Source organism: Amblyomma mixtum, chromosome 1, assembly GCF_055824585.1.
Source record: "Amblyomma mixtum isolate Tamu chromosome 1, ASM5582458v1, whole genome shotgun sequence".
Lineage (NCBI taxonomy): Eukaryota > Metazoa > Arthropoda > Arachnida > Ixodida > Ixodidae > Amblyomma > Amblyomma mixtum.
The window spans coordinates 29,254,972-29,276,766 of NC_143012.1; the positions used below are offsets into that span (position 1 = coordinate 29,254,972).

General features: G+C 44.0%; 1 protein-coding gene across 1 annotated transcript; it reads right to left on the reverse strand.

Moving 5' to 3' along the window:
• Positions 1–3,773: 3,773 nt before the first annotated feature.
• Pif1 (Pif1 DNA helicase) lies at positions 3,774–17,963 on the reverse strand. Its single transcript, XM_089547102.1, has 6 exons — positions 17,284–17,963; positions 16,374–16,599; positions 14,314–14,585; positions 11,972–12,137; positions 7,951–8,217; positions 3,774–5,268 (listed from the first exon to the last, which is right to left on the reverse strand). The coding sequence occupies exons 1-6, from the start codon at positions 17,812–17,814 to the stop codon at positions 4,940–4,942; spliced, it is 1,791 nt and encodes a 596-aa protein (XP_089403228.1). The 5' UTR covers positions 17,815–17,963; the 3' UTR covers positions 3,774–4,939.
• Positions 17,964–21,795: the final 3,832 nt, after the last annotated feature.

Sequence of the window (21,795 nt, forward strand, 5' to 3'; positions counted from 1 at the left end):
AGTTCAGTCACGTAGGGATATCACACCTCTTTGCTTGCTGCAAAAACCAATCTACAGCCATCATGCATCAACACTGCCACTTACAAGATCGATTCACACCACCTGCATAACAATCGAAGCTTTCAACGTGTATTCAGCCGAGCACTCGCGTTTACCCCTCCCGCATTGCCACATGCTATGAAGTGTTGGAATAGTCTTTCACAGCGCAGTGCTAACATTTAAGATATAAAAACGAATTGAGCACTTTGTTGCAGTCACAATATCGCACTGTATTCTGCATTCACCATATGCAAGTTTTGTCTGCACATTGCCGCTAACTATTGCATACAGATGTTATTCTTCGTTTGTCAATATTATACATTTTTCTCACAGGTTTTATTAATTGCTTGCAGTCCAAAATGTATATTAGTATTAACTTTTGTATTTATACACCTTGTACCATTTCTTCGTCTCCAAATCACTGTATTACTGTGCTGCACTTGGATAAATAAATAAAGTATACCATGAAAGTCCATGCTGCGACATTCATTTTTATTAGTCCGTTTACTGCAAACCTCAGGACATAAAGAACAAATGCCGCGTGATAGCCATGTTTGCTATAAGTGGGCTTTGACGGTTCTTGACAGTATGGCGCTGATAACTAAGCCTATGTTCGCTTGGACAGCTGGCACACAGAGCCACTCGACTCAAATGCAATGAGTTTGGAGCAGTCTGGCACCATTTTCCCAGTTATTAATATGATAACGCAGTGTATCTCGCTTCGCATAGTGCACTGCCACAAGAATGGCATCACTGCAATCTTTTTCAGTAATCATATGCATGTGCCACACATTCCACAATTGTAATTTCACTGCGAAAAGATCAAAAGCATTGCTGTAAAAGCTAAGAGTTCTGCTTGTGTCTTGAAATTATCCAAAATCAAAGAAATGCAAAACATGAGACAGAAAATAATAGCGCTAAAGTGAGACAAACACAAGAAAGACCAACGCAGCACATGTGCTATGAGGTGTTCGTGTAGTTACTTTCTGTCTCAAATAATATGCACCATCTAGCCCAAACTGACCTTGTGATGCCCAATTTAACTGACATCAAAAAACTATCGTCATTTGTTCTCATTAAAATTCCTCTTAAAGACCTTTACAAGATGATAGTTGTATTCGAAAATTCAAACTATAAAATTAAATGCACAATGCTAATTATATTTTGTTTCCTTACAATGAGCAGATATTGTTTTTTAGAAAGAGTAATGGACTTCATTGAGAAGACTGAGCTCCTTGAAGGCACAGTAAGCAGGAAGTCATACATCACCGTTTTGAATTTCCAGCACCTCTTTTTCTCGGATGTCTATATATTTCACAGTGAGCCAGCAAAAACTCTAAGTGAACAGCAATGCATGCACAGTAGGACACTTGCCCAGAAGATCACGTTCACCGCCATAAATGCAAAAGCTCAAGTTGCAAGGTTACAAAGAATGACTCCTACACAAATGTGTGAATCATCCACTCCAGCACATTTCCTTACACTAATAAATAACACAAATAAATACATATATCATTCATGCACACAGTAGTCTTGCCACAAATGTTTGCACTGACCAAAAAGACTGGTTCTATTCAAAGAAACACACATAGCCAATAACAAAAATCTTTTGCATGTAAAAGTGATTGTCACATGGTAAATGCATAGTGACCCAAAAATGAGAAAAAAAATTGCAGAAAATGTCACGCTTATAGGACTCAGTAGAAAAAACAAAAACCGGTTACAGGACTCGGTAAAATAAAAGAAACCTGTTTCCGCAGTTCGCCTTTTACAAATAGTATTTCACATAAGTACATCAAAGTAATAAAATAATAATCAAGGGTAGACAAAATGAATTGTTGCCATCATGATTGGAAGATGGAGATCAATTTTTCTAAAACAAACAAGACCATTAAAACCATTCTCTCTTCGTTTAGAATATAATAAGGAGTATCTGAAACCCAGCTCAGGTGTTTTCGATAAGCATGCTGGAGTTACTATAAAATAAGGCTGCATGATTCATCAGTGAAACCTTTTCACAATCATCAAACATTATAGATATGAAAACTTGTCGAATTCAATCTGCACTGACTTCAAAAACAATTTCGCTCTTTCGTTTCCACATGCTGTATCGCAGTCAACATTCGCTGCATTCCAAAACAACCATACAGCTCACACATTTTTCCTAGCCAAGATTATCTTTTCAGAAACCAGACGATGTTTACATTCAGTAATCCTCTGCATCACCACACACACCACTCATTCAGCCGTTTATCATTGGGACAAACTGTCATTCACAATCACATATTTGGCCACCAGCTGTAAGGCTTTACAGCGTACCTGCCTCGAAGAAAGTGTAATGCTTTCTATACTAGTGCCTCTATTGTCCACTGCAAAGCGACATACAGTAACAGTGAGCACTTCTATTAATCAATACTTCTTGTTCGATATTCATTGATAGCATTTTTTTACCACCACCATTTGCTATTTATGGCTCTTTTGGTTTTGATATGTCACTAAGATTCTGCATGAACTACATGCCTACTACTAAATTAATAGCATCATTACATCGTCACATACGAAGGCCTTTACTACAGGCAGGGTTGAGTCAGACGTCGAATGTCAGCTGTAGGTACATTTTTAAGAATTCCATTTTAAAGGGACACTGAGGAGAGCTCTATTAATATTTTTTTTATAGCAAAATTCGATAGTTCGGCATTTCATGGCTTTGTTGCCACTTGGCCGGCAGCGAAAGATGCCTTTATTTCTAAGAAATTTGGATTCGAAGTTGAAAAAGTTTTTCCCGCCGCTCTGATTCAAACTTGGGATTCTCCTATGACGACACAGGACTAAGTGACGTGAAACATGACGTGCACATGACGTAACGCAGACTCCGTGATTTCTGGCAGCCAGCAGTGCGGCCCAGCAGTGCAGCCCAGCAGCAGCCGAAAAGAAAGCTACCGCCGGCCGCACGTTGAAGGCATCTATCGGCTATTGCGGCCGTCGCTTTGTTTAGGTTTGCACCGGCGTTTTGCCAGCGTTACAATGGATCCCGTTCTCGAAGTCGTCAACGAAGTTCTTGCAAATAGACACCTTTAGCATACCGTGTACCTTGTTACTGTTAGCGGCATACCGGGAGCCCACATACCGCTGTGAGCAGGCGCTGATTGGTCCTGGCGCTGCAGGAGTGCGCGTAGCTGTCGGGTACGTGGCGCCATCTGGCGACGTCAAGAAGATTTGCGCATGCATTTGCTGCGCCTCAGTGATTCGTGGCTTCTCGGGTCCTAGTTTTGCTAGAACTATTGGTTCTAGCAACACTGTTTTGTCCTATGACGTCACCACGCTTGTACTTGCGAGTTTGGCCTGTGGCGGCGATACCTGTATTTTGGTTCTTGCTCTTTTCTACGTTACAAGAGCTTTGTTGTCAGTATGAGTGGCGTTTTTGTAATCAGGAGCTGGTATTCTTTCGATGCAGGTCAACTTCAATTTCTCCTCAGTGTCCCTTTAACATTGCGCAGATATGCAATGGCCCCATGGATGCTTAAGGTATGTGGATAAAAAGCAAATATACCAGTACCACCGAGCAGTACCCCACCAAACAAAAGGAATTTCATCTTCGTACATATGATTCGGACACATAAAAAAACAAATAATAAGGCAAATGACTTCTTGTCCACGATTATAAAGAGATCAATTCCCATAATTAAATACAGTCCTTTTGAAAAATGAAGAATGTATGCAACACAAGAAATGTCTGAACAGCCCACAGTTGCTCTCTCTTCTCACCCGCTGACCAACAGATACACATGAATCCACGATGAATGGGAACACAAGAGAGAATTTCGCAGTTACTTCTACATCATCATCATTCAACATCAGCCAGACTACACTCACTGCAGGGCAAAGGCCTGTCCCATGTCTCTCCAATGAACCCTGTCCTTTGCCAGTTGCGGTCACCGTATCCCCGCAAACTTCTTAATCTCATCCGTCCACCTAACTTTCTGCCGCCCCCTGCTATGCTTGCCTTCTCTTGGAATCCACTCCGTTACCGTTAAGGACCAGTGGTTATCTTACCTTCGCATTACATGCTCTGCCCAAGCCCATTCCTTCCTCCTGATTTCGACTATGATGTCATTAACCCACGTTTGTTCCCTCACCCACTCCGTCCGCTTCCGGTCTCTTAGCCTATCATTTTTCTTTCCATAGCTCGCTGCGTTGTCCTTAACTGAACCCTCTTTGGTAGCCTCCACGTTTCTGCCCCATAGGTGAGTACCGGTAGGATACAGCTGTTGTATGCTTTTCTCCTGAGGGATATTGGTAAACTGCCGTTCATGACCTGAGAGAACCTGCCATATGCGCTCCACCCCATTCTTATTCTTCTAGTTATTTCCCTCTCATGATCCGGATCAGCGGTCACTACCTGCCCTATGTAGACATATTCTCTTACTAGTACTTCCAGTAACTTGCTACCAATTGAGAACTGCTGTTCCCTGTTCTTTAGAGATACGATGCTGACAGAAAGCTTAGAATATCACATAGAATGAAACAATAAAATGGAGGTGAAAAAAAGGCACACGGATGGATGCTTTGCCTAACCACGTACACCCTCAGTCAAAAAGTTTATGGCAAGTGACTAACAATAAAATGAGATTCCTTTTCAAAAATGTGACATTCATTGAGATTTACTAGAGTAACGTGTCATTCAAGTTCTCAGAAGTACACTGCATGTATCTAATCCAAGCTGTGTGCAGAGGTGGGAAAGCTGTTCTTTTTCGCTAATACTGCATGCCATAAACTTCCAACTGCAGGTGTACAGTGACAACAGCAGCACTGTATATGTGCACAACACACTGTGCTTAGCTCGAACAGTTTGTATGAAAGTGCGCATTGCATTTCTAGCACTTCGCATGCTTTCTATGGGTCAGCAAGCACCAAGGTTCTGGTAGAAGGCGAGCACGCGGGGGTCGGCACGGACACACTCCTTCTTGAAGTCGAGCACTCTCAGTCCTTCCAGGGTGGCCACCCTCGACAACGCAACGTAGGCCTGTCCCACCTCGAAGACGCGGCCCAACGTCAGCTCGGCAAAGTCGAGTGTCAGGCCCTGGGACTTGTGGATGGACATGGCCCAGGCGTGACGCAAGGGGATCTGCCGTCGCACGTGGCACTTGCCTTCAGAGCCGGTTCGGATGGCCCAGCGCTCCCTCGAGATGGTCTGCTTGCATGAGTTCATGAACTGCACTATGGGGTCCCCTGCACACAATGAAGGATGTGACACAAGAACTCCGCTGAGTTGCTGATGTAAAAGACATGCTCGTTGCACTTCAAACTGACGATGTTAAATGTTTACGAAAGACAAATTAATGGTCGCCTGCACGAACAGACTAGCGCATTCCAATGGAAAAGGAGAATCTTTCACTTAAGCTCTTCAAAGCTTGAGAATTTAAAATACAGGTATCACCAGCCGTTTTCGAAAGCAAACTGCAGACGTTAAAGGGGCTCAGAAACACAATCTTAGTTGACTGTTTCGCCTGTTGATCGCATACAGTGGGTCACAATGGTGCTATTAGCGTCGGTAATACCGCGTATATTCCGTTTTTAAATATTTTAATGTCCTCCCAAGAACAAATTCATGGCTCTGTGATGGTGTCCCCACACAGTGGTGGGTTTTAGCATCGGATGGGACATCACCTGGCGCGAGCTTGATGATTGGACAAATAGTAAATATACTGCAAATTGTGTGAATAAATAGAGACACATTTTGTCACCTGTCTGCGTTTTATATTATATCAACAAAAACAACTTGTTTGTCTTAGATAAAAGCCCTGCAAAGCAAATAAAATAAAAATACACCAACAGGGGCTCTGGAATGGAAACGACGCTGCCAGTCTCAGCAAGAACAAGTTACAGAGAGCAAACAACCATGGAGTGCAAACTTCCGCGACGTGCTCTGGCAGGCTGTTTTGATTGGTTGCGCCAGGTGCCGTCATTGGGAGAGCGAAATAAGAGTGGAAAGCCCCGCCAAAATCGAGTTGAGGGCAGCGTTTTGTTTGCTTGTATTTTGAAATTTCTTCATTGAATAACTCCCATTCCTGTGCATCGATTCCTGTAATTCTTTTTAAGTCAGCATCTGTGTGACATAAAGAATCCATCTGAAGTATAGCCGGTATGCCCCCAAGCAGTGTTTTGCAGCCCCTTTAATATCGTTTTTTGATTTGACATATATCACCGAGGCCAGGATAAACCGCTGTTCACTTCCAAACGATGATCACTGAGTCTTTTTCGGTCTTCACGTCATAAGTTTGAATCCAACCATTGGGAAAAAAAACATGTCCTTCGTTTAAATCCAATTTTTTCAGAAATAAATGCACTTAGTGCTGCCAAAAAAACGTCAACATCAGTGGGGTACTTGAACTTATTACATCGTTGTCAAGTGACTTGGTGCAACGTCACATTACACTGTTGTCATGGAACGGCGTCACAATCATATGATGGCATCACTGATTATGGTAATTAGTATTCATGTTACCTAATTAAATTAAATTGCATAATTTATGTGTGTTAATTGCTGTATGTCGATTTGTGTTAATTTCATCATCTTCACCCCGTGACTTGTCAGCTCGTGACATCACATGGTGCAGTCTCTTGCAGACATTAATAAATGACAAGGCAACTTTTCAGCAATTCTGAAGGTCATGTTGTGTCGCATTTTCACCCTTCTGAGCTTTGCACAAAGCATAACAGCAAAAATGGTCACATTAAGAACGCATCTGTTCACTGAACACGACCACTGCAACTTTAGCTACTGCAACTTTTGCCTCAGTCCTTCACCTATGTGCTTATACATATGTGTCATGATAACTGATGTAGCGTATATTCCGCATTTGCCTGCCGTTAATATGACATTATCGCTTCTGTACACCGCTTATTTTCACAGGACTTGTTTTCGCTGTTTTGTATTCGTATTACAAAAACAAGATGAGCATTCACTTCAGTGGCATTGCAGCGCACCTCTGTGTTCGACCTGGCTATGCCCGGCCTGTGCTCAACAGACTGTTTTTTACTGCTGCGCCCATTGTCCCGATTCCCCTCAATAAACCCCACCGAACAATTGTGGAGGCACGGGGTAGTACAGTCAGCCTCAGAACTCCACAGCCGAACTACTTCACGTGACTTAGGTGGTAGTATGCTTTTCTACGCAGGTCAGTGGCCGAGCACTGCAAATATTCATATGCAACATCGTGAAAATGAGATGATGGCTTCTGTTCTGTACTCCTGTGCACTTACTAAATAAAAATTCAGGGGGCACTTTGGCTCTCTAAAGTGCTGCAAGGCGAAAGCCTTTCCTGGCGCACTGTTTGGCATTGACTGCGAGACTGTTTGCGCTTTACTAGTGCTTTATTTGACTACACTGACTGCACATTACAACTACACACTTTGACTGCCGACTTTGGCTGCTCCTTTAGCACGACACTCTCTCTGCTTCGATGAGTTCGGTTGTGTGTCCATGGCTCTGTTCGCAGTAATGAGGTATGTATTGCGGTCACCCACGGACGCCTTGCGCCCCCTGTCGGAGCAGACCACAACTATTTTATTACTAGTTGTCGTCTGCTCCAAAAGAGGGCATCAGGCATCCGTGGGTGACCTCATTATTGTGTATCCGTGCACTCTGATGTCACAACCATTTCGACCAACCGAAAAGCGTGACACCTCTGCTGACAACCTTCTGCTGACAACCTTCTGTCGACAACGATACGGCATTAAAGGCTTTCACCTTAATAAAATCATTTACTAGTCAGTTGGTCTTCATTATCTGTCATTGCACCTCTACAGCTCTGTGCAACGAGTGATTGCACTCTTTGCTTACTCCAACATGAAAGAATTTGACACATCATGATGTTGGACAGCAAGCATTAAAGAGAAGTTAAAGCTCACCAGAGGCAGAATCAAATCCCACGATGACTCCACGCGACCCATTGGCAAGCCCAGCTCTGACTTGCGTGTTTTTGGTTAACATGACCTGTGCGCCCACTTTAAGGTTCAGGACAGAAGGTGCGCAGGTCTCCAGCAAGTCTGCTGATGACCCCTCCGAGTCGATGGCCTTGAAGACGCGAGGTGAATTTGGCAGCTGTTCGAAGCACCTCTGATTCATGAACTCCACATCATCCGTGTGTGTGCTCAGCCGGGTTGCCTGTATGTCACCTGAAGCAATAAAACAATCACAATTTAAACACAAAACCTGTTTGCAGAAGCACACATACAGCAGTAACTATAAACTACATCTTTGACCACTACAATAAAGCCGTCTGTCAGACAGAGGCACTTCTCAGTGTTCCTGTTACAAACAGTGTACCCTATGTTGCAGCTAACTTCTGAACAATATTACTCGATCTGATTCCCCTTCAACTCCCAACTGCCTGTTTCCTACCAACCCTGCCTTATAAGCAGTCAGACAAGCTTCAGTAAGCTCTGCAAAAAGGAAAAACTAACCACTCTCAGTCAATGTTATTGGAACTGAATCAGTTTCGTGGCTGCCGGCAAGAGAAGGAAGGCGACCCCAGTGGTAGTCATGAGAACTAACAGGACGACTCTTGCTTCCAGTTGAGTACATCATCTGCTACAAACATATCAAAACCTGGAGTAGGGTAGTGGAATGACCTGCAAGTGGGATGTTTTCTTTCGCAGTTTTTCTCTTTGCTTATTGCCTCCATTCAGGTTTGGAGCAAAGTATTTGAATCAAAATGACGTATTACGTATGTACTAATAATGTTAGAGGTCCCATTACAGAGAAAACCCGGGGGCTGGCACTGTGACAATAATTCAGACTGGGCAAGAGGGTTATGACATCACACGTACGTCACAAGTACATACGTCATACGTTGTTAGTCAAGAGAGTGATACCTAATTGTCACGTGGTGTGTGATGCCACACATACAGACACCATCATGTGCGCCAAGGTTACATAAATTGTTATTATGAGGTTGTAATATTTCATGACTGTAATTAAAAAACATAACAATGTCAAGTAAGGCATTTCCACATTTTTTTTTTATTTCAAGGACTTGCCATGTGTCATAAGAAGGGGCAGTTAATATACCATAGAAGGTCGTGAAAGCTAATTTCATCTAGAAACCTGAGCAGGGTCTGTACTCTTAATGCTGCCTGTCAGCCACAGGTTGAAGCTCTTCCTCCCTTCCTTCCTGGTCTCCAAGTGGTTAACAGTGGACCATATGGTGACATCATCTGCATAAATCATGAACTGTACGTATGGTATTCCCGTTAATTGATTCCCATGCCAATGATATAAAAGCTATAGTAAATAGTAAAAGGGCTAAAACTGGACCTTGTCATACTCCACTATTTGAGGTGTGAGCACCGATTTGTTCTCCATTCAGGCGGATAGAGAATGACGGGTCCTTAAGCAAGTTGCATACAACTTTTGAAATATGTAAGGGAATGTCCATGCGTTCCATATTCTCCACGATCTCGGCATGGGACACGTTGTAAGATGTTTTTACCATGTCTGTAGCCACTATCGTGCGCACAAGGTGGCTATGAGGTGACACAAGCATGACCTCTTCAGCCAGTGTAGCCAACCTAGTTTCTGTGCCTAGGTTAGGCCGGAACCCAATCTGTTGTGGATGCAATTTTTGCTGCCTCGCTAATCACCATGACAAGCATGTGGCAATCAACTTCTCATAAATTCTGCAAATTGTGAGAGTCAGTGAAATAGGCCATAATGACTGTGTGCTGGCAAGAGGCTTCCAAGCCTTTGGTAAAGGGACCACGACTGAGTGCTTACAAGTCTAGTGGAATTTCACCCATTTGCCAAACCTCAGTTATTACACCCAAAAGGGCATCAATGACTTCTCCTTTTAAGTTTTTGAAGACCTCACACAGAACGCTATCATGTCCCGGCACTGTTTCCACACTGAAGTAAATTACACATAACAGAAGTTTAGTCGTCAAGAGGTGGAATCAAAGACAGTGTGTCCCCATAGGACCTTGAGTGCCAGTGACGGGCACATTCACATCTGTAATCTACAACCTATTTGCACCGACCTAGCTGCTTCTTCCATGCCAACTTTGCAACCCTTCTGGTACATAAGCTGTTCTTATGCCTTCTGTTTCTCTAAACACGTGAAATGAACCACAATATAAATGCGGTGTAATGCAACATATATATAAGTTAAGGGGGGACATGGGTCTTAGAGCATTTTTTTTTTATTTACATACCAAATGCAATGAAACTGCATGGACTTATTCAGTTTTTTCTGCGCATTTCAATGATGCTATTTGTTTATTTCTAGGCCAATTAGTTCCTGAGATATTAATATACATCATGCCATTGTCTGCTCGAACAATAGAAAAAAAAATGGGCCACCAGAAATTTAATTTCAATATGTGGGTAGATACTACAATGTGTAAGGAATGCAATGCTGGAAGCAGTTTTGAGTTTTTTGTCCGTGTGGACAAATGGTATTAATAGTTAGTTTTCAAGTGAGTTAACCAGACATACAGTGCCAGAAAACACGACGCACATGAAACTAACTTATTAATCCCATTTGTCCACACGGACAAAAAACTGAAAACTGCTCCCAGCGTTGCATTCCTCACACATTGTAGTATCTACCCACATAATGAAATTAAATTTCTGGTGGCCCATTTTTTTTCTATTGTTTGAGCAGACAATGGCACGATGTATATTATTATCTCAGGAACTAATTGGCCTAGAAATAAACGAATTGCATATTTGAAATCAGCAGAAAAAATTGAGTAAGTGTGTGCAGTTTCATTGCATTTGGTCTGTAAATAAAAAAAATGCTGTAAGACCCATGTCCCCCCTTAAGCTGTACAGTACATTCACATATACATAACTTTGTCTTTTCTTTAGCCTTCACCTAGAATACGACATCTATTTTGCAACACTGTTCTCAAAAAGTGAGGTGAGGAATCTGTAACTGCTGCTTAAAATCGGAATTTGTAGCCTCTGTCATGAGCTCCTAGTGGTATGTACTACTTTCTTCAGACTGCTTTATCTTTAACAACAGCGCCATTCCCGTTAGAGATCACATGAGCTGTACCTAACTGGTAACGTCAGTAATACTGAGCATGCAGAGTTGCCTTCTCCTTGCTTTCCAATCTGAATGGTTTGTGTACGAAAGGTCTACAGCTTATTGGTTTATTGGTTTTAGTTTAGGGTTTAACGTCGGGTTAGGGTTTAACGTCCCAAAGCAACTCAGGCTATGAGGGACGCCGTAGTGAAGGGCTCCGGAAATTTCGACCACCTGGGGTTCTTTAACGTTCACTGACAGCGCACAGCACACGGGCCTCTATAATTTCACCTACATCGAAATTGGGCCGCTGCGGCCGGGATCGAACCCGCGTCTTTCAGGTCAGCAGCCGAGCGCCGTAACCACTGAGCCACCACGGCGGGGGGGTCTACAACTTAAGACAGGAAAGAAGGGCAGATGTCTGGCATCAAGCAGATGTCTGGCGTAAAAGTCGACTCCCCCAATTTCCGATCGCCAATTTTGCGGGATGTCGACACAGCTTCAATGAGTGTGACAAAGCTTCAATGCACTCTCCCTATTTTTTTTTTCATGCAACGGCTTTGTGTGTTAAAAAAAATACATGATTTCGAACATGCCTGTTGTGCCATTGAACCTTTTTAGTGTGCCAGAAGTATTCAAAATGTTCTCCGCAAAGTTATTCAAAGAAAATTACTATTCGCTCCGAACCAAAAAACGCTGTTCGCACATGCCTGGTTGTCATCCATGTACAGTTCCGATACAAAAAAAAAAAAAAAAACGAGCAAGAAGGGCTAGCTGATTCACATTCCACAGGAAAAAACGGCTCAGAAATTGGTCGAAGCTAAAGAAACGCTCAGAATCATCCTCGCTTCTTTTTTTTTTTTTTGCGGAACTGTTACCAGGAGAACCAAAAGCAAGCGCACCTGTGTCCAGACGACGACTGGCCGTATTCTTGAGCACTTCCTCGACCCATTCGGGGCAGGAACCCATCCGCACCTGCTGCAGAAGTGAGATGAACCTCGGGTCCCTCTGCCTGTACACCTGCCTCAACTCCAGGGTGACGTTGACGCACTGGCGCCATGCTGCTGTCTGCAAGTTTCCGTCCAAAAACAGCCCATTCTGCACTACACTGGTGCATTCAATTGACATGTTCAGATGCATCAATAAGTTTTATGGTACTGTATGCGCAAATTCAACTGATAACTTCTGATGTCAAGCACAGCACAGCTGCTGCCTCTTTTCCCGAAGAAATTTACACTTTTGTAAGACAATGCAACACAGGCTGATTTATGCTGAAGTCGAAAGATGTTAGAACAGACTGACTTAAGAGCACGGACCTCTGAAAGCATGTACTATGGCAGCTAAGGAGGTGGAAGCCCCCGCTCAGGGAGCAGTTACAGCTTTCTTAACGCAAAGGAAACTGTGAAATTTACTTGCACGTAAAACATTCGCTGCAATTCTTTACTGTACTAAATGGGTTGTGTCAAACAGAAAGAAGAAGACAGCTCAATAAAGATTTATGTGTTTCATTTCTGTGACCTTTAAGCATACAGCCCAGTCAAATGTGCCCAGACCATTTTTTCAAGGCAGTTTCTTTCTTTAACTGTGCTTTCAACCTGAAAACCCATAGGATGATTACCCCTCTGTAACGCAAGATTCAGCAGCAACTGTTGAGGCATTTTTGTTTCACAATACATTGAGGGTTGCATACATATGTATGCATACCTATAGAGCAGTCTTTTTAGTTTTCTACAGACACTTGTTCTTCAACTAGCACTCTCCTCTAGTATGCCAATCACAGGCGCCTGCTGCCACCACCGCTGATCCGCTCATCGGGCTGCCGTAGATGGCATGTGCCATATTCCTCCGCTCTAGCCCTACTCTCCCTCCTCTTGACATGGTAACCACTCTTCAGGTTCTTTCCATGGCAACACTCATCCGGCTGCGCACTCTTATGCTCTTCGCCATAACCTCCTCCTGCCACGGTAGCCCTCAAGGCGCTTTCTCTTTCCATGGTAACCACCCTCCGTGTGGTTCCCCTGACAGCCACCCTCCGGTTCCGGATTCCTTTACTCTTGCATACCCTCCCTAACCCCCGAGAGGTTCCCGTGCTGGCTACACTCTTGTTGCGCATTCCTCTGCTCTCTCCCTACTCTTCTCCTTCCCCAGTAGCCACCTCAGGATGGTTCCCAAGGTGACCACCCTTCGGTTAGGCTTCCCTACTACAGCCTCCTACTTCCAAGGTCCGGGTGGTTCTAGTGGCAGTCACCCTCCGGTTGTGGATTGCTCCACTCTCGCCATATTCTCCTACACACACAATTACCGCTCAGAGGATTACACATTCCTAAGCCTTGGCCATAGCATGGTTACCACCCAGTGGGTTACGCATCCCAATGCTCTCACCATACCCTCCTCCTTTCCCGGTAACCACACTATGGCTAAGCACTACTGCTACAACAATGCAAAACCCATGGAACAAGCAGTTAGCAGTTGTCACTGTAAAAAGTGCTACAAAGCCGACCCTTGAGAAGGAACAATGTTAAATGAACGTACACACTGAAATTTTGAACTTATCTACTGAGTGATAACGTGAAATTGTAGATGCCAACCAAAAACAAAGAAACGAGATGTTCGGCTCCTGTACGGGAGCCTTGCATTTTTTGTTTGTTTGTTTTTGGTCGGCGTCTCTAATTTCACGTTATTATGATTTATCCCAACCAGACAAGCTTTCGGTTTGGTTTGGTTTGGTTCATGGGGTTTAACGTCCCAAAGCGACTAAGGCTATGAGGGACGCCGTAGTGGAGGGCTATGGAAATTTCGACCACCTGGGGTTCTTTAACGTGCACTGACATCGCACAGTACACGGGCCTCTAGAATTTCTCCTCCAAAGAAATTCTAGCCGCCGCGGCCGGGTTCGAACCCGCATCTTTTGGGTCAGCAGCCGAGCACCATAACCACTGAGCCACCGCGGCGGCCACAAGCTTTCGTCTAACTCACGACTTCATTATCTAATGAGGATAGACAAAAGCTCAGTGGTAAATTGGTGTTTCTTATAACACTACCTTTCTCTGCAACTCTTCCTCTCTCTCTCTCTCTCAGCAACATAACTAAGCAAGATCATAACTCTGCAACAGCATGACTCTGCAACAGCAGCAGATTCGTTTAATCACTTGTGAGAAGCTCTTTTAAACAGCTTCTTCCCTTTGTGTTTCATTAATCCTTACGCACGAATCTGGGAAGCCAGCAGTCAAGCGGATTGCCATACCTGGAAACAATAAACCGGTGACGGCTCATCCTTACGAGACACCGGTGGCAGCTGCAGAAAGTCACCGCAGAGCACCAGTTGGATGCCGCCAAATGGGCGGTCACTGCGGCGTACCAGCCGCGCCACTCGCTCCAGCTTGTGGAAGAGGCGGCCGTCCAGCATGGACACCTCATCCACCACCAACACCTTGCAGCGCCGCCAGTGGTTCACCCAGGGTGGTCGCATCGCTCGCTGGACCATCACCTCCACCGTCGCAGTGCCTGTCCCAACACCTGCACAAAGCACACACCACACAATGCGCAATGGGTCAGGGGTAAATAACGCCACACCACAGGAGTGGTAAAGATGGCACTGACTTTGTCTCAACTGGCGCTGACTCCAGTCATGTGCCTAAACGCGCCCTTCAAGGGACACTGACGAAAAATTATTAAAGTTGGTCTATATCAGCTGATTAACCTCAAGGCCGCGGATTTGAACGTGGTCACGGAGGCCACATTTCGATGGAGGCTAAATGCAAAAACGTCTATACGCTGCGCGATGTCACCACACATTAAAGGGGCACTGACACACTAAGGACAAATTGAAGTTTGTGCGTATCAGTAGGCTATGGTATTCTAATGACAAAGAGACCACTCTCACTGAGAACAGAGCTTTCATCACCTAGAAAAGACAAACAAAAAAACTATATGCTGGTGTCGCTATCATCGGGTTATTTCACAAGTAAACGGCACGCGTCGAGACCGAATTTTTCACACAAATCATAAAGGATATGCTACAGTGCAAAATACTTTAAAACAATAGCAGTTCTCAGTGGGTGCTGCAAGTTTGAATCGAGGGGCGGAAAATTTTTAATTAAATTTTCTCAGACATGAATGAGTTTTTGCTGCCGGACAAACATTGACATACGCAGAAAGGGCCAGAGAACGAATTTTGGCTGAAAAATAATAAGTTGAAGTTGTCCTCAGCATCACTTTAAAGAACCTCAGGTGGTATAAATTAATCCAGCACCTCAACTACAGCACCTCTTATAGCCCACATGCCGCTTCGGGATGTTAAACCACACATACCACCATCAATCGATTAACTTGAACTCATGACAAAGGCGCTACCTTCATTAAAAACGGAGCCTCAGTTAGGTAGAAAAACCCCAAAATTAAATCGAGGTACTGCTGCCACCAGCCGTTTCCATTAGAACAACTCCTCTTATGTCAGTGCAGATTTTGGTTGCATTTACTTACAAGTGGTGGTCACAGAGCCCTTTTCATCACTGATGTCACAACTGTGAATTGAGTAGCGGAGAAAAAAAATGTTCATACTATTTTTTAGTCTCATTTTACAAGTAATCGACACGTCTTCAACTACCAAACAAACATCAACATAGCCACAAAGAGCCATTCAATCAATTTTTGCAGTGAAGAGAAATTTTATGAAGTTGTCTTTGGCAATCTTCAAACACTTTAACTAGGGGTGTGCAAATACTAAAATAAGAATCAAATAGGAACACGGAGAATAAATGGCTTCATTCATTGCTTCATCGTTTTAATTCCCTACAATGTTACAGCCAGCCTGCCCCAAGAGCCAAAATCAAAATGAGTGAAGAAGCAGCGATCCTACTGCAGTTTTCTTCATGCCTCATATAACCTAAACTGGCATATGACGTCCCGCATATGACGTCCCCGCTATTTCTTGGTTGTTGATGCCAAAACCAAAACCAAGTAGTCAGATTTCAGCCCTACGCAGTAAAAATGTCAGATGTCAGCCCTACGCATGGCACACTGTAGTATTGACTGCGAGATAAGTGACATGTTGGTATATGCTGCAGACTTCAGCACTGTACATGATTAGTCCAATGATATCTACAACCTTGAGCAACATTGGTAAGCCAAGCGACTAGCCTTTGTGATGCTAAATTGGTGACCACCTATTGAACCACTTGCAGGCTAGTGCAAAGAACCTAGGGCTACCACAGTAATCCGTGGCACCATTACGCTACTGCACACATCACAAAGTACTTTTCAGGTTATCAAAGTTGACAGTGGAAGCCACAAAGGTCACGTCACCTGCAAATGCGTGCAGTGTGGTGCCACCGATCTGAGCAGCCGCGATGCCAGTCGTAGCCGTGGCAAAGGCATCTTGCGGGGGCAGCGATGACAGAATGTGCTTCAACAGGTACGATTTCCCTGTACCGGCACCACCAGTAAAGAAAACGCTCCGTCCGGCCAGGACAGCACTGAGGACGGTTTTCTGTTCAAACGTTAGCTGCACAGGATTGAGACTCCTCCCAGGCTGCAAGCAGTGGCAGAGATTGTGTTCAGCATGCAGCTGTCATGGGTTCAGCAATGATCTCCCACATTACGGAAGTGTAGTGACGGCAAATGCTCAGAGGACACAATCTGGCTTATGTCCTAAACCTAACATATTTGCAGACCACTTAATCCAAGTGCAATTGTGGGTGTAAACAACTTGCACGATTCAGTTCTTTTTTTTTTTTTATGCAAGGCATGCTAACATCAGCACTTCTCCGATGCACGGTGTAGCCTCACCAGAATGCATGCACAATAATGCACAGGTCAGTCTGGAGAAAGAACTAGACAAATAAAAAAGTAGCACTTCTGTGGCTGATCTCATTTTAATTCACATTTGCTTCCTTATACACGCTCAGAATAGGCGCTTCTCTTTCTTTGATTAATTTCCGTCCTACAGTCTTTCTTACAAGTGAAACTCTCAGAGGCCCAACAGATTATATGCATTTAGAACGCCTTTCGGATATGCAAAAGAGAAAGCCAGCTTTTTACTACGCAATCCTTCGACATACAGCACCTTGGCGAACTTTTCATTCATTCAGCAAATGATCGAGATAAGCGGGAATCTTACGAAAACACAGTTGCGGTTACGGGGAAAAATTGATACTACGAGACAAACATGCTCGGCGTATTTATCACATAAAAAGCAAACTTTCTTGCGCTTCACCTTAACACTGCTGGCATCCATTGGCCGACTCTTCTTCCCCGTAGGTGTGGTCTGTTCGTCATTCTGAAGAGGCCTCTTTAAACCTTGCGTCTGGGTCACGTTAACGTCGCGCAGCGTTAACGGGCTTATTTCCTGAATTCCTTTAGATTTGTCGGATTTGAGGCGCTCTCGAGCAGTCGCGGTCGGCGCCTGCGTCGCTTTTTTCGCTTCCAGAAACTTGACAAACGCACACAACTTGCCGGGAGGACAATTCGAGAAATATAGATGCACTTTCTCTTCCCTGAGGGCGACCGATATCTTGCCTTCTCGCGCGAACTTCTTGTGAACAACGGCATTCTGAAGGGAGTACACAACGGTGCGGGGACCCAAGTGTGCCCTGAGTAGAATGTCTCGAAATTCATTTCTGTAAAGCGCTCCCTCGGCGTTCTGATGGGTCACTTTCCGAGCCGGCGCGCCGTTGTTTAGAAGATACTCGACGGTGATGGTACCCGTGATCACAACGGGAGAAATTTGCACACACGGGTTTTCCATCCAGTCCACGCTTTAACCTCGGGAGCAACAGGCTGGAAAATGATCACCAGCCAATGAGTAAAAGAGGATTACAAGATAGCGGTACAAAAGACTTTGCATGCGCGAAGTTATCAAGCCGACCGCCAGATATTTAAACCGCAGATTGAACAGGCCAGCAGTATCGCCATCGCAACGCAGCTAAGCGGATGAATGATAATGGCTTTACCCTTTGTACTCTTTGTACTGGCGGCAGCTTGCGCCATCTAGTTTATGATTCCTCCCCGTTAAATTTTTTCTCTTCAATTTCGACAATCCCTTTCAAACAAATTCGAGCATAATTTTCGCAAATTCACGCCTCTCTTGATTTCCTCTACCAATCTTCTAACCTCCCTTTTGTTAAGGCAACACTTTTCTGATCCATACGTTCGTCCTCCCGAGTAGATCCCAGCGCTGTTTCCTCAGGAAGAGCGGAATGAAGTTTTGTGCAGCGCTTGTGCATTTTAGCCCTGTACGTTTCGAAAAGTTATCCCCTGTGCTAGCTTCGAAAAGTAACGAGCTATCAAATAAATGTCCCGTTTTCGCGCCCGAACGCCGATTTTCCTTGCATTCTTTCCTTCCATAGCTTTCTTTATATCCCCTTACCTCTTTTACCACCTCTCTAACCTCGAACGACGGCCAACCCATGTCCCCTTGGAGTCCATCATTTGGAGTACTAGCTTCCATGTGTACCAAAGGCTAACCTGCCTACACTACTGATTTCTATGCCCGACTGCACTTCCGATTCACTGCATAACCGAAAGTGAGGCCTGGTGCCATGATTCCTTTCCGTAAACCTCTAACAATAACATCATACCTATTACTATCACAGTTCCTATACTAATCTGCGTTTCCTGTCTGAATTCCTTTTACCTTTGTCCTTCACTATTCTTTTCCACTCTTCCAGATATTTTTTTTTTTCCTTCATTTAGCTATATGCCTGGGTACTCAATCTAGTGGATCTGCTCTCTTATCATTTTATACTATTATCCCAGTCTTCTCTTTACTGAACTGCAGACCCAACTTTTCGCCATCCCCTGCACAGACCATCACTACTTCCTGCAACCTATCCCACTTCTCTGCTAGCAGTACAATGTAGTCCGCACACATCAATTGTTAGCAACTGATCAACGTTCTGGCCTCCCAGCATACAACTACCCAACTTTTCGCCATCCCCTGCACAGACCATCACTACTTCCTGCAACCTATCCCACTTCTCTGCTAGCAGTACAATGTAGTCCGCACACATCAATTGTTAGCAACTGATCAACGTTCTGGCCTCCCAGCATACAACTCATGTCGACTCGTACCTTACTACTCGCTCCTTCTTTTCCATTTGACTCATGCATATTATGAAAAGCAGGGGGTGACAGTGGACAGCCCTGTAAGGCCCACTTTTTATTTTAGCTGGTTTTGTAGTTTCTTTCTCCGATGTTACTACAACCTCAACAGCAGATTCACCTGGCCCCAAAACCTTCCTGATTCATATTGTCAAATGCCCCCTTGCTGTCATTTATTCTACACATAATAGCCTCCGACTGGCCTCTGCTACATCTATAAACGGAGTTATAACAAATAGATTATCCTCTAATCTTCCATTCTTTCAGAAACCGTTATGTAGCTCTCTTAAGATCTCCCTGAATATAATCTGCCCATTCTTCCATTTCCATTATAACCATTTGCATTGCTAGCCTGTAAGATGTAACCACAATTGGTCACTAGGATTTAATGTTGTCTTTTTTTTTTCCCTTACATTTGTATATTAGTCTCATCCTGCTCAATTTCCAATCGTCTGGTACATCTCCTCCCCAATTATTTTTTCATCACCTGTAATAATTTAAATTTGCTTTTTGGCCTAGTATCTTATTTAACCTCACAAGTATGTCATCTGGCTCCATCGCTTTTCCCATGGAAATATTGCTTTCTATTCTGTATTATTCTCTTGCAATAATCTCTGAGCTCTTCCTTCCTGCCGTCATTGCTTTCTTAGCTCTATTTCACTCACCTCAAGCTCTGAAAACGCTGCCTCAGTTGCTTGTCACATGCATTCTCGTGCCTCCTCTTCCTCTGCTCTTTCCCTCCAGTGTGGTCAGTGAGTGTTGGACTCAGTCTATCCTCTTCCCCTCTATCCTCATATGCTCCCCAAACCACTTTGTGGGATTTCTTTATTTTTTATTTACCTCCATCATCCTGGACCCCTGCTTTTCTTATTTTGCCTTGAATTAATCACGATGACTCCCTTTTCCTCTCAAGACATCCATCACATTTTGAATCCAATTCACCTGGTGTGGCTCCCTTTTCTTTGTTAATGTGTGTTCTCTAGAAGCCTCTTGGTATCATGCTATGGCTGCTTGAACTTCGCTGTCTTGCTAGTTTTTGGGGTTTTTTTCCCTTCCTTCTTCCCTTTTTGATCTGACCTTTCCCTAGCTCCCTTTTAAAAAACCCTGCTAGGTCATCATATGTCCACTCCCTGTTTGGCTACTTGGATACTAAGCCTTCAATGTGTTTCAACATATCCTGCAGCTGTACACTCACTGTCAAAAGTAAATGGAAGGCAACTTTGTGAAAAAAATTTAATTCCTTTAAATCCAACACATAATGGTCCATGTTTGTTGGTGCACAGTGTAATTCGCAAAATCACAATTAGGCTGCACATATGTATTCAAGGATGCATGAATTGGGGGGGCAATGATTAATTTTTTCGTTAATATTGCCTTCCATTTACTTCTGACGGCACCTGTACATCATTGAGGTAATCTTTACGTTCCCTCTCTTGATTTTCTATTGCAGACACTTGCCTACCAAAATTTTAATTCTTTCTTGACCACTCCGCAGGTTTTTCGTACCTTCGTCAATTTCCATACTCTCTAACCTGTCATACAGTTTGTGAGACATCAGCCAATAGTCAATAATTCAGTTATTCCTTTCCCATGTTATTTCCACCCTGCAATTTATTTCTGTACTAACCATTACTAGATCATAAACTTCACAAAATTCTCCTGCATATTCCCTTCTGCATCTGTAGCTGTACCACAGTATTTCAAATGAACATTCATATCACCTAAGATAATTATTTTCAGTTTCAAGCAAAACTTCCCGACACCATGAAACATGTATTCGAAATGACCTGTATTCTCCTCTCTCTAATCACTGCATGTTAAGATATACAAACCCTAATATTGTCTTTAGACTTCCCACAATGCCCTGCAGCCATAAATGATCCCTGCAGTTCTCACCTTTTCCCACTCTTGCCCCTTCACCAATGCCCCTATGCCTCCACCTTTACAGACTTTCCCTTTTGTGTTACACTGTGCTCAACCTGCAATGTGTAAAGGTTCTTCCATGTCTGTTAGGCAAGTTTCACCAACCCTGCATACCAAAAAATTTTCAGTTTGTAGTTAGTTGTTCTCCGATTCTTCCCACTTAGTGCTCTTTCTGCCCACCTACATGTTTATGAACTCACCATTTAGCAATTGCTTCGTTTTCCTCCTCCATGTCTTTCTGCTGCCTCCCTTCTCACATTTTTCACTTACCCCTTGGCCTCCGGTGGTTACCCGTGCACCTGCAAAAAAGCCAGTGCCCCAAGGCCCATCCCCATTCCACCCTGCTGGCTCGGCGTAATAGATGGCGTCCGGGTAGAACGGACAGAGTTCCTGTCTCCATGAATCAGCCGGTAGAAATCAATGAAGTTGTGCCTGAGGGATTTTCCCCACCTCCCTGATCACTGTGATGGCCCTCATGACCTGGTCCTCCATGTATGGGCCCTGCCCTATGACCTCTCGGACTGCACAGGACAATGTGCGCAGCCTCGGAGGTCGCCGTTAGCTTTGACAGTCTCGTCTTTATCTCCTTTCCCAGACGTCTCCCTCTATCCTGCAGCATATCATTCACCCCTGCACAGATGACCGTCAGGTTCTCCCTTGCTACATTTTCCCGGAGCTTGTCTTTTGCCCTTCCTGCGACACC

Excerpts from the sequence above, each read along its gene's own strand:
- Pif1 (XM_089547102.1), bottom strand. The coding sequence starts at position 17,814 with ATGGAAAACCCGTGTGTGCAAATTTCTCCCGTTGTGATCACGGGTACC. Across the intron at positions 8,218-11,971 it reads CAGTCGTCGTCTGGACACAG|GTGACATACAGGCAACCCGG; the intron begins GTGCGCTTGCTT and ends TTATTGCTTCAG. Across the intron at positions 5,269-7,950 it reads GGGATTTGATTCTGCCTCTG|GGGACCCCATAGTGCAGTTC; the intron begins GTGAGCTTTAAC and ends CATTGTGTGCAG.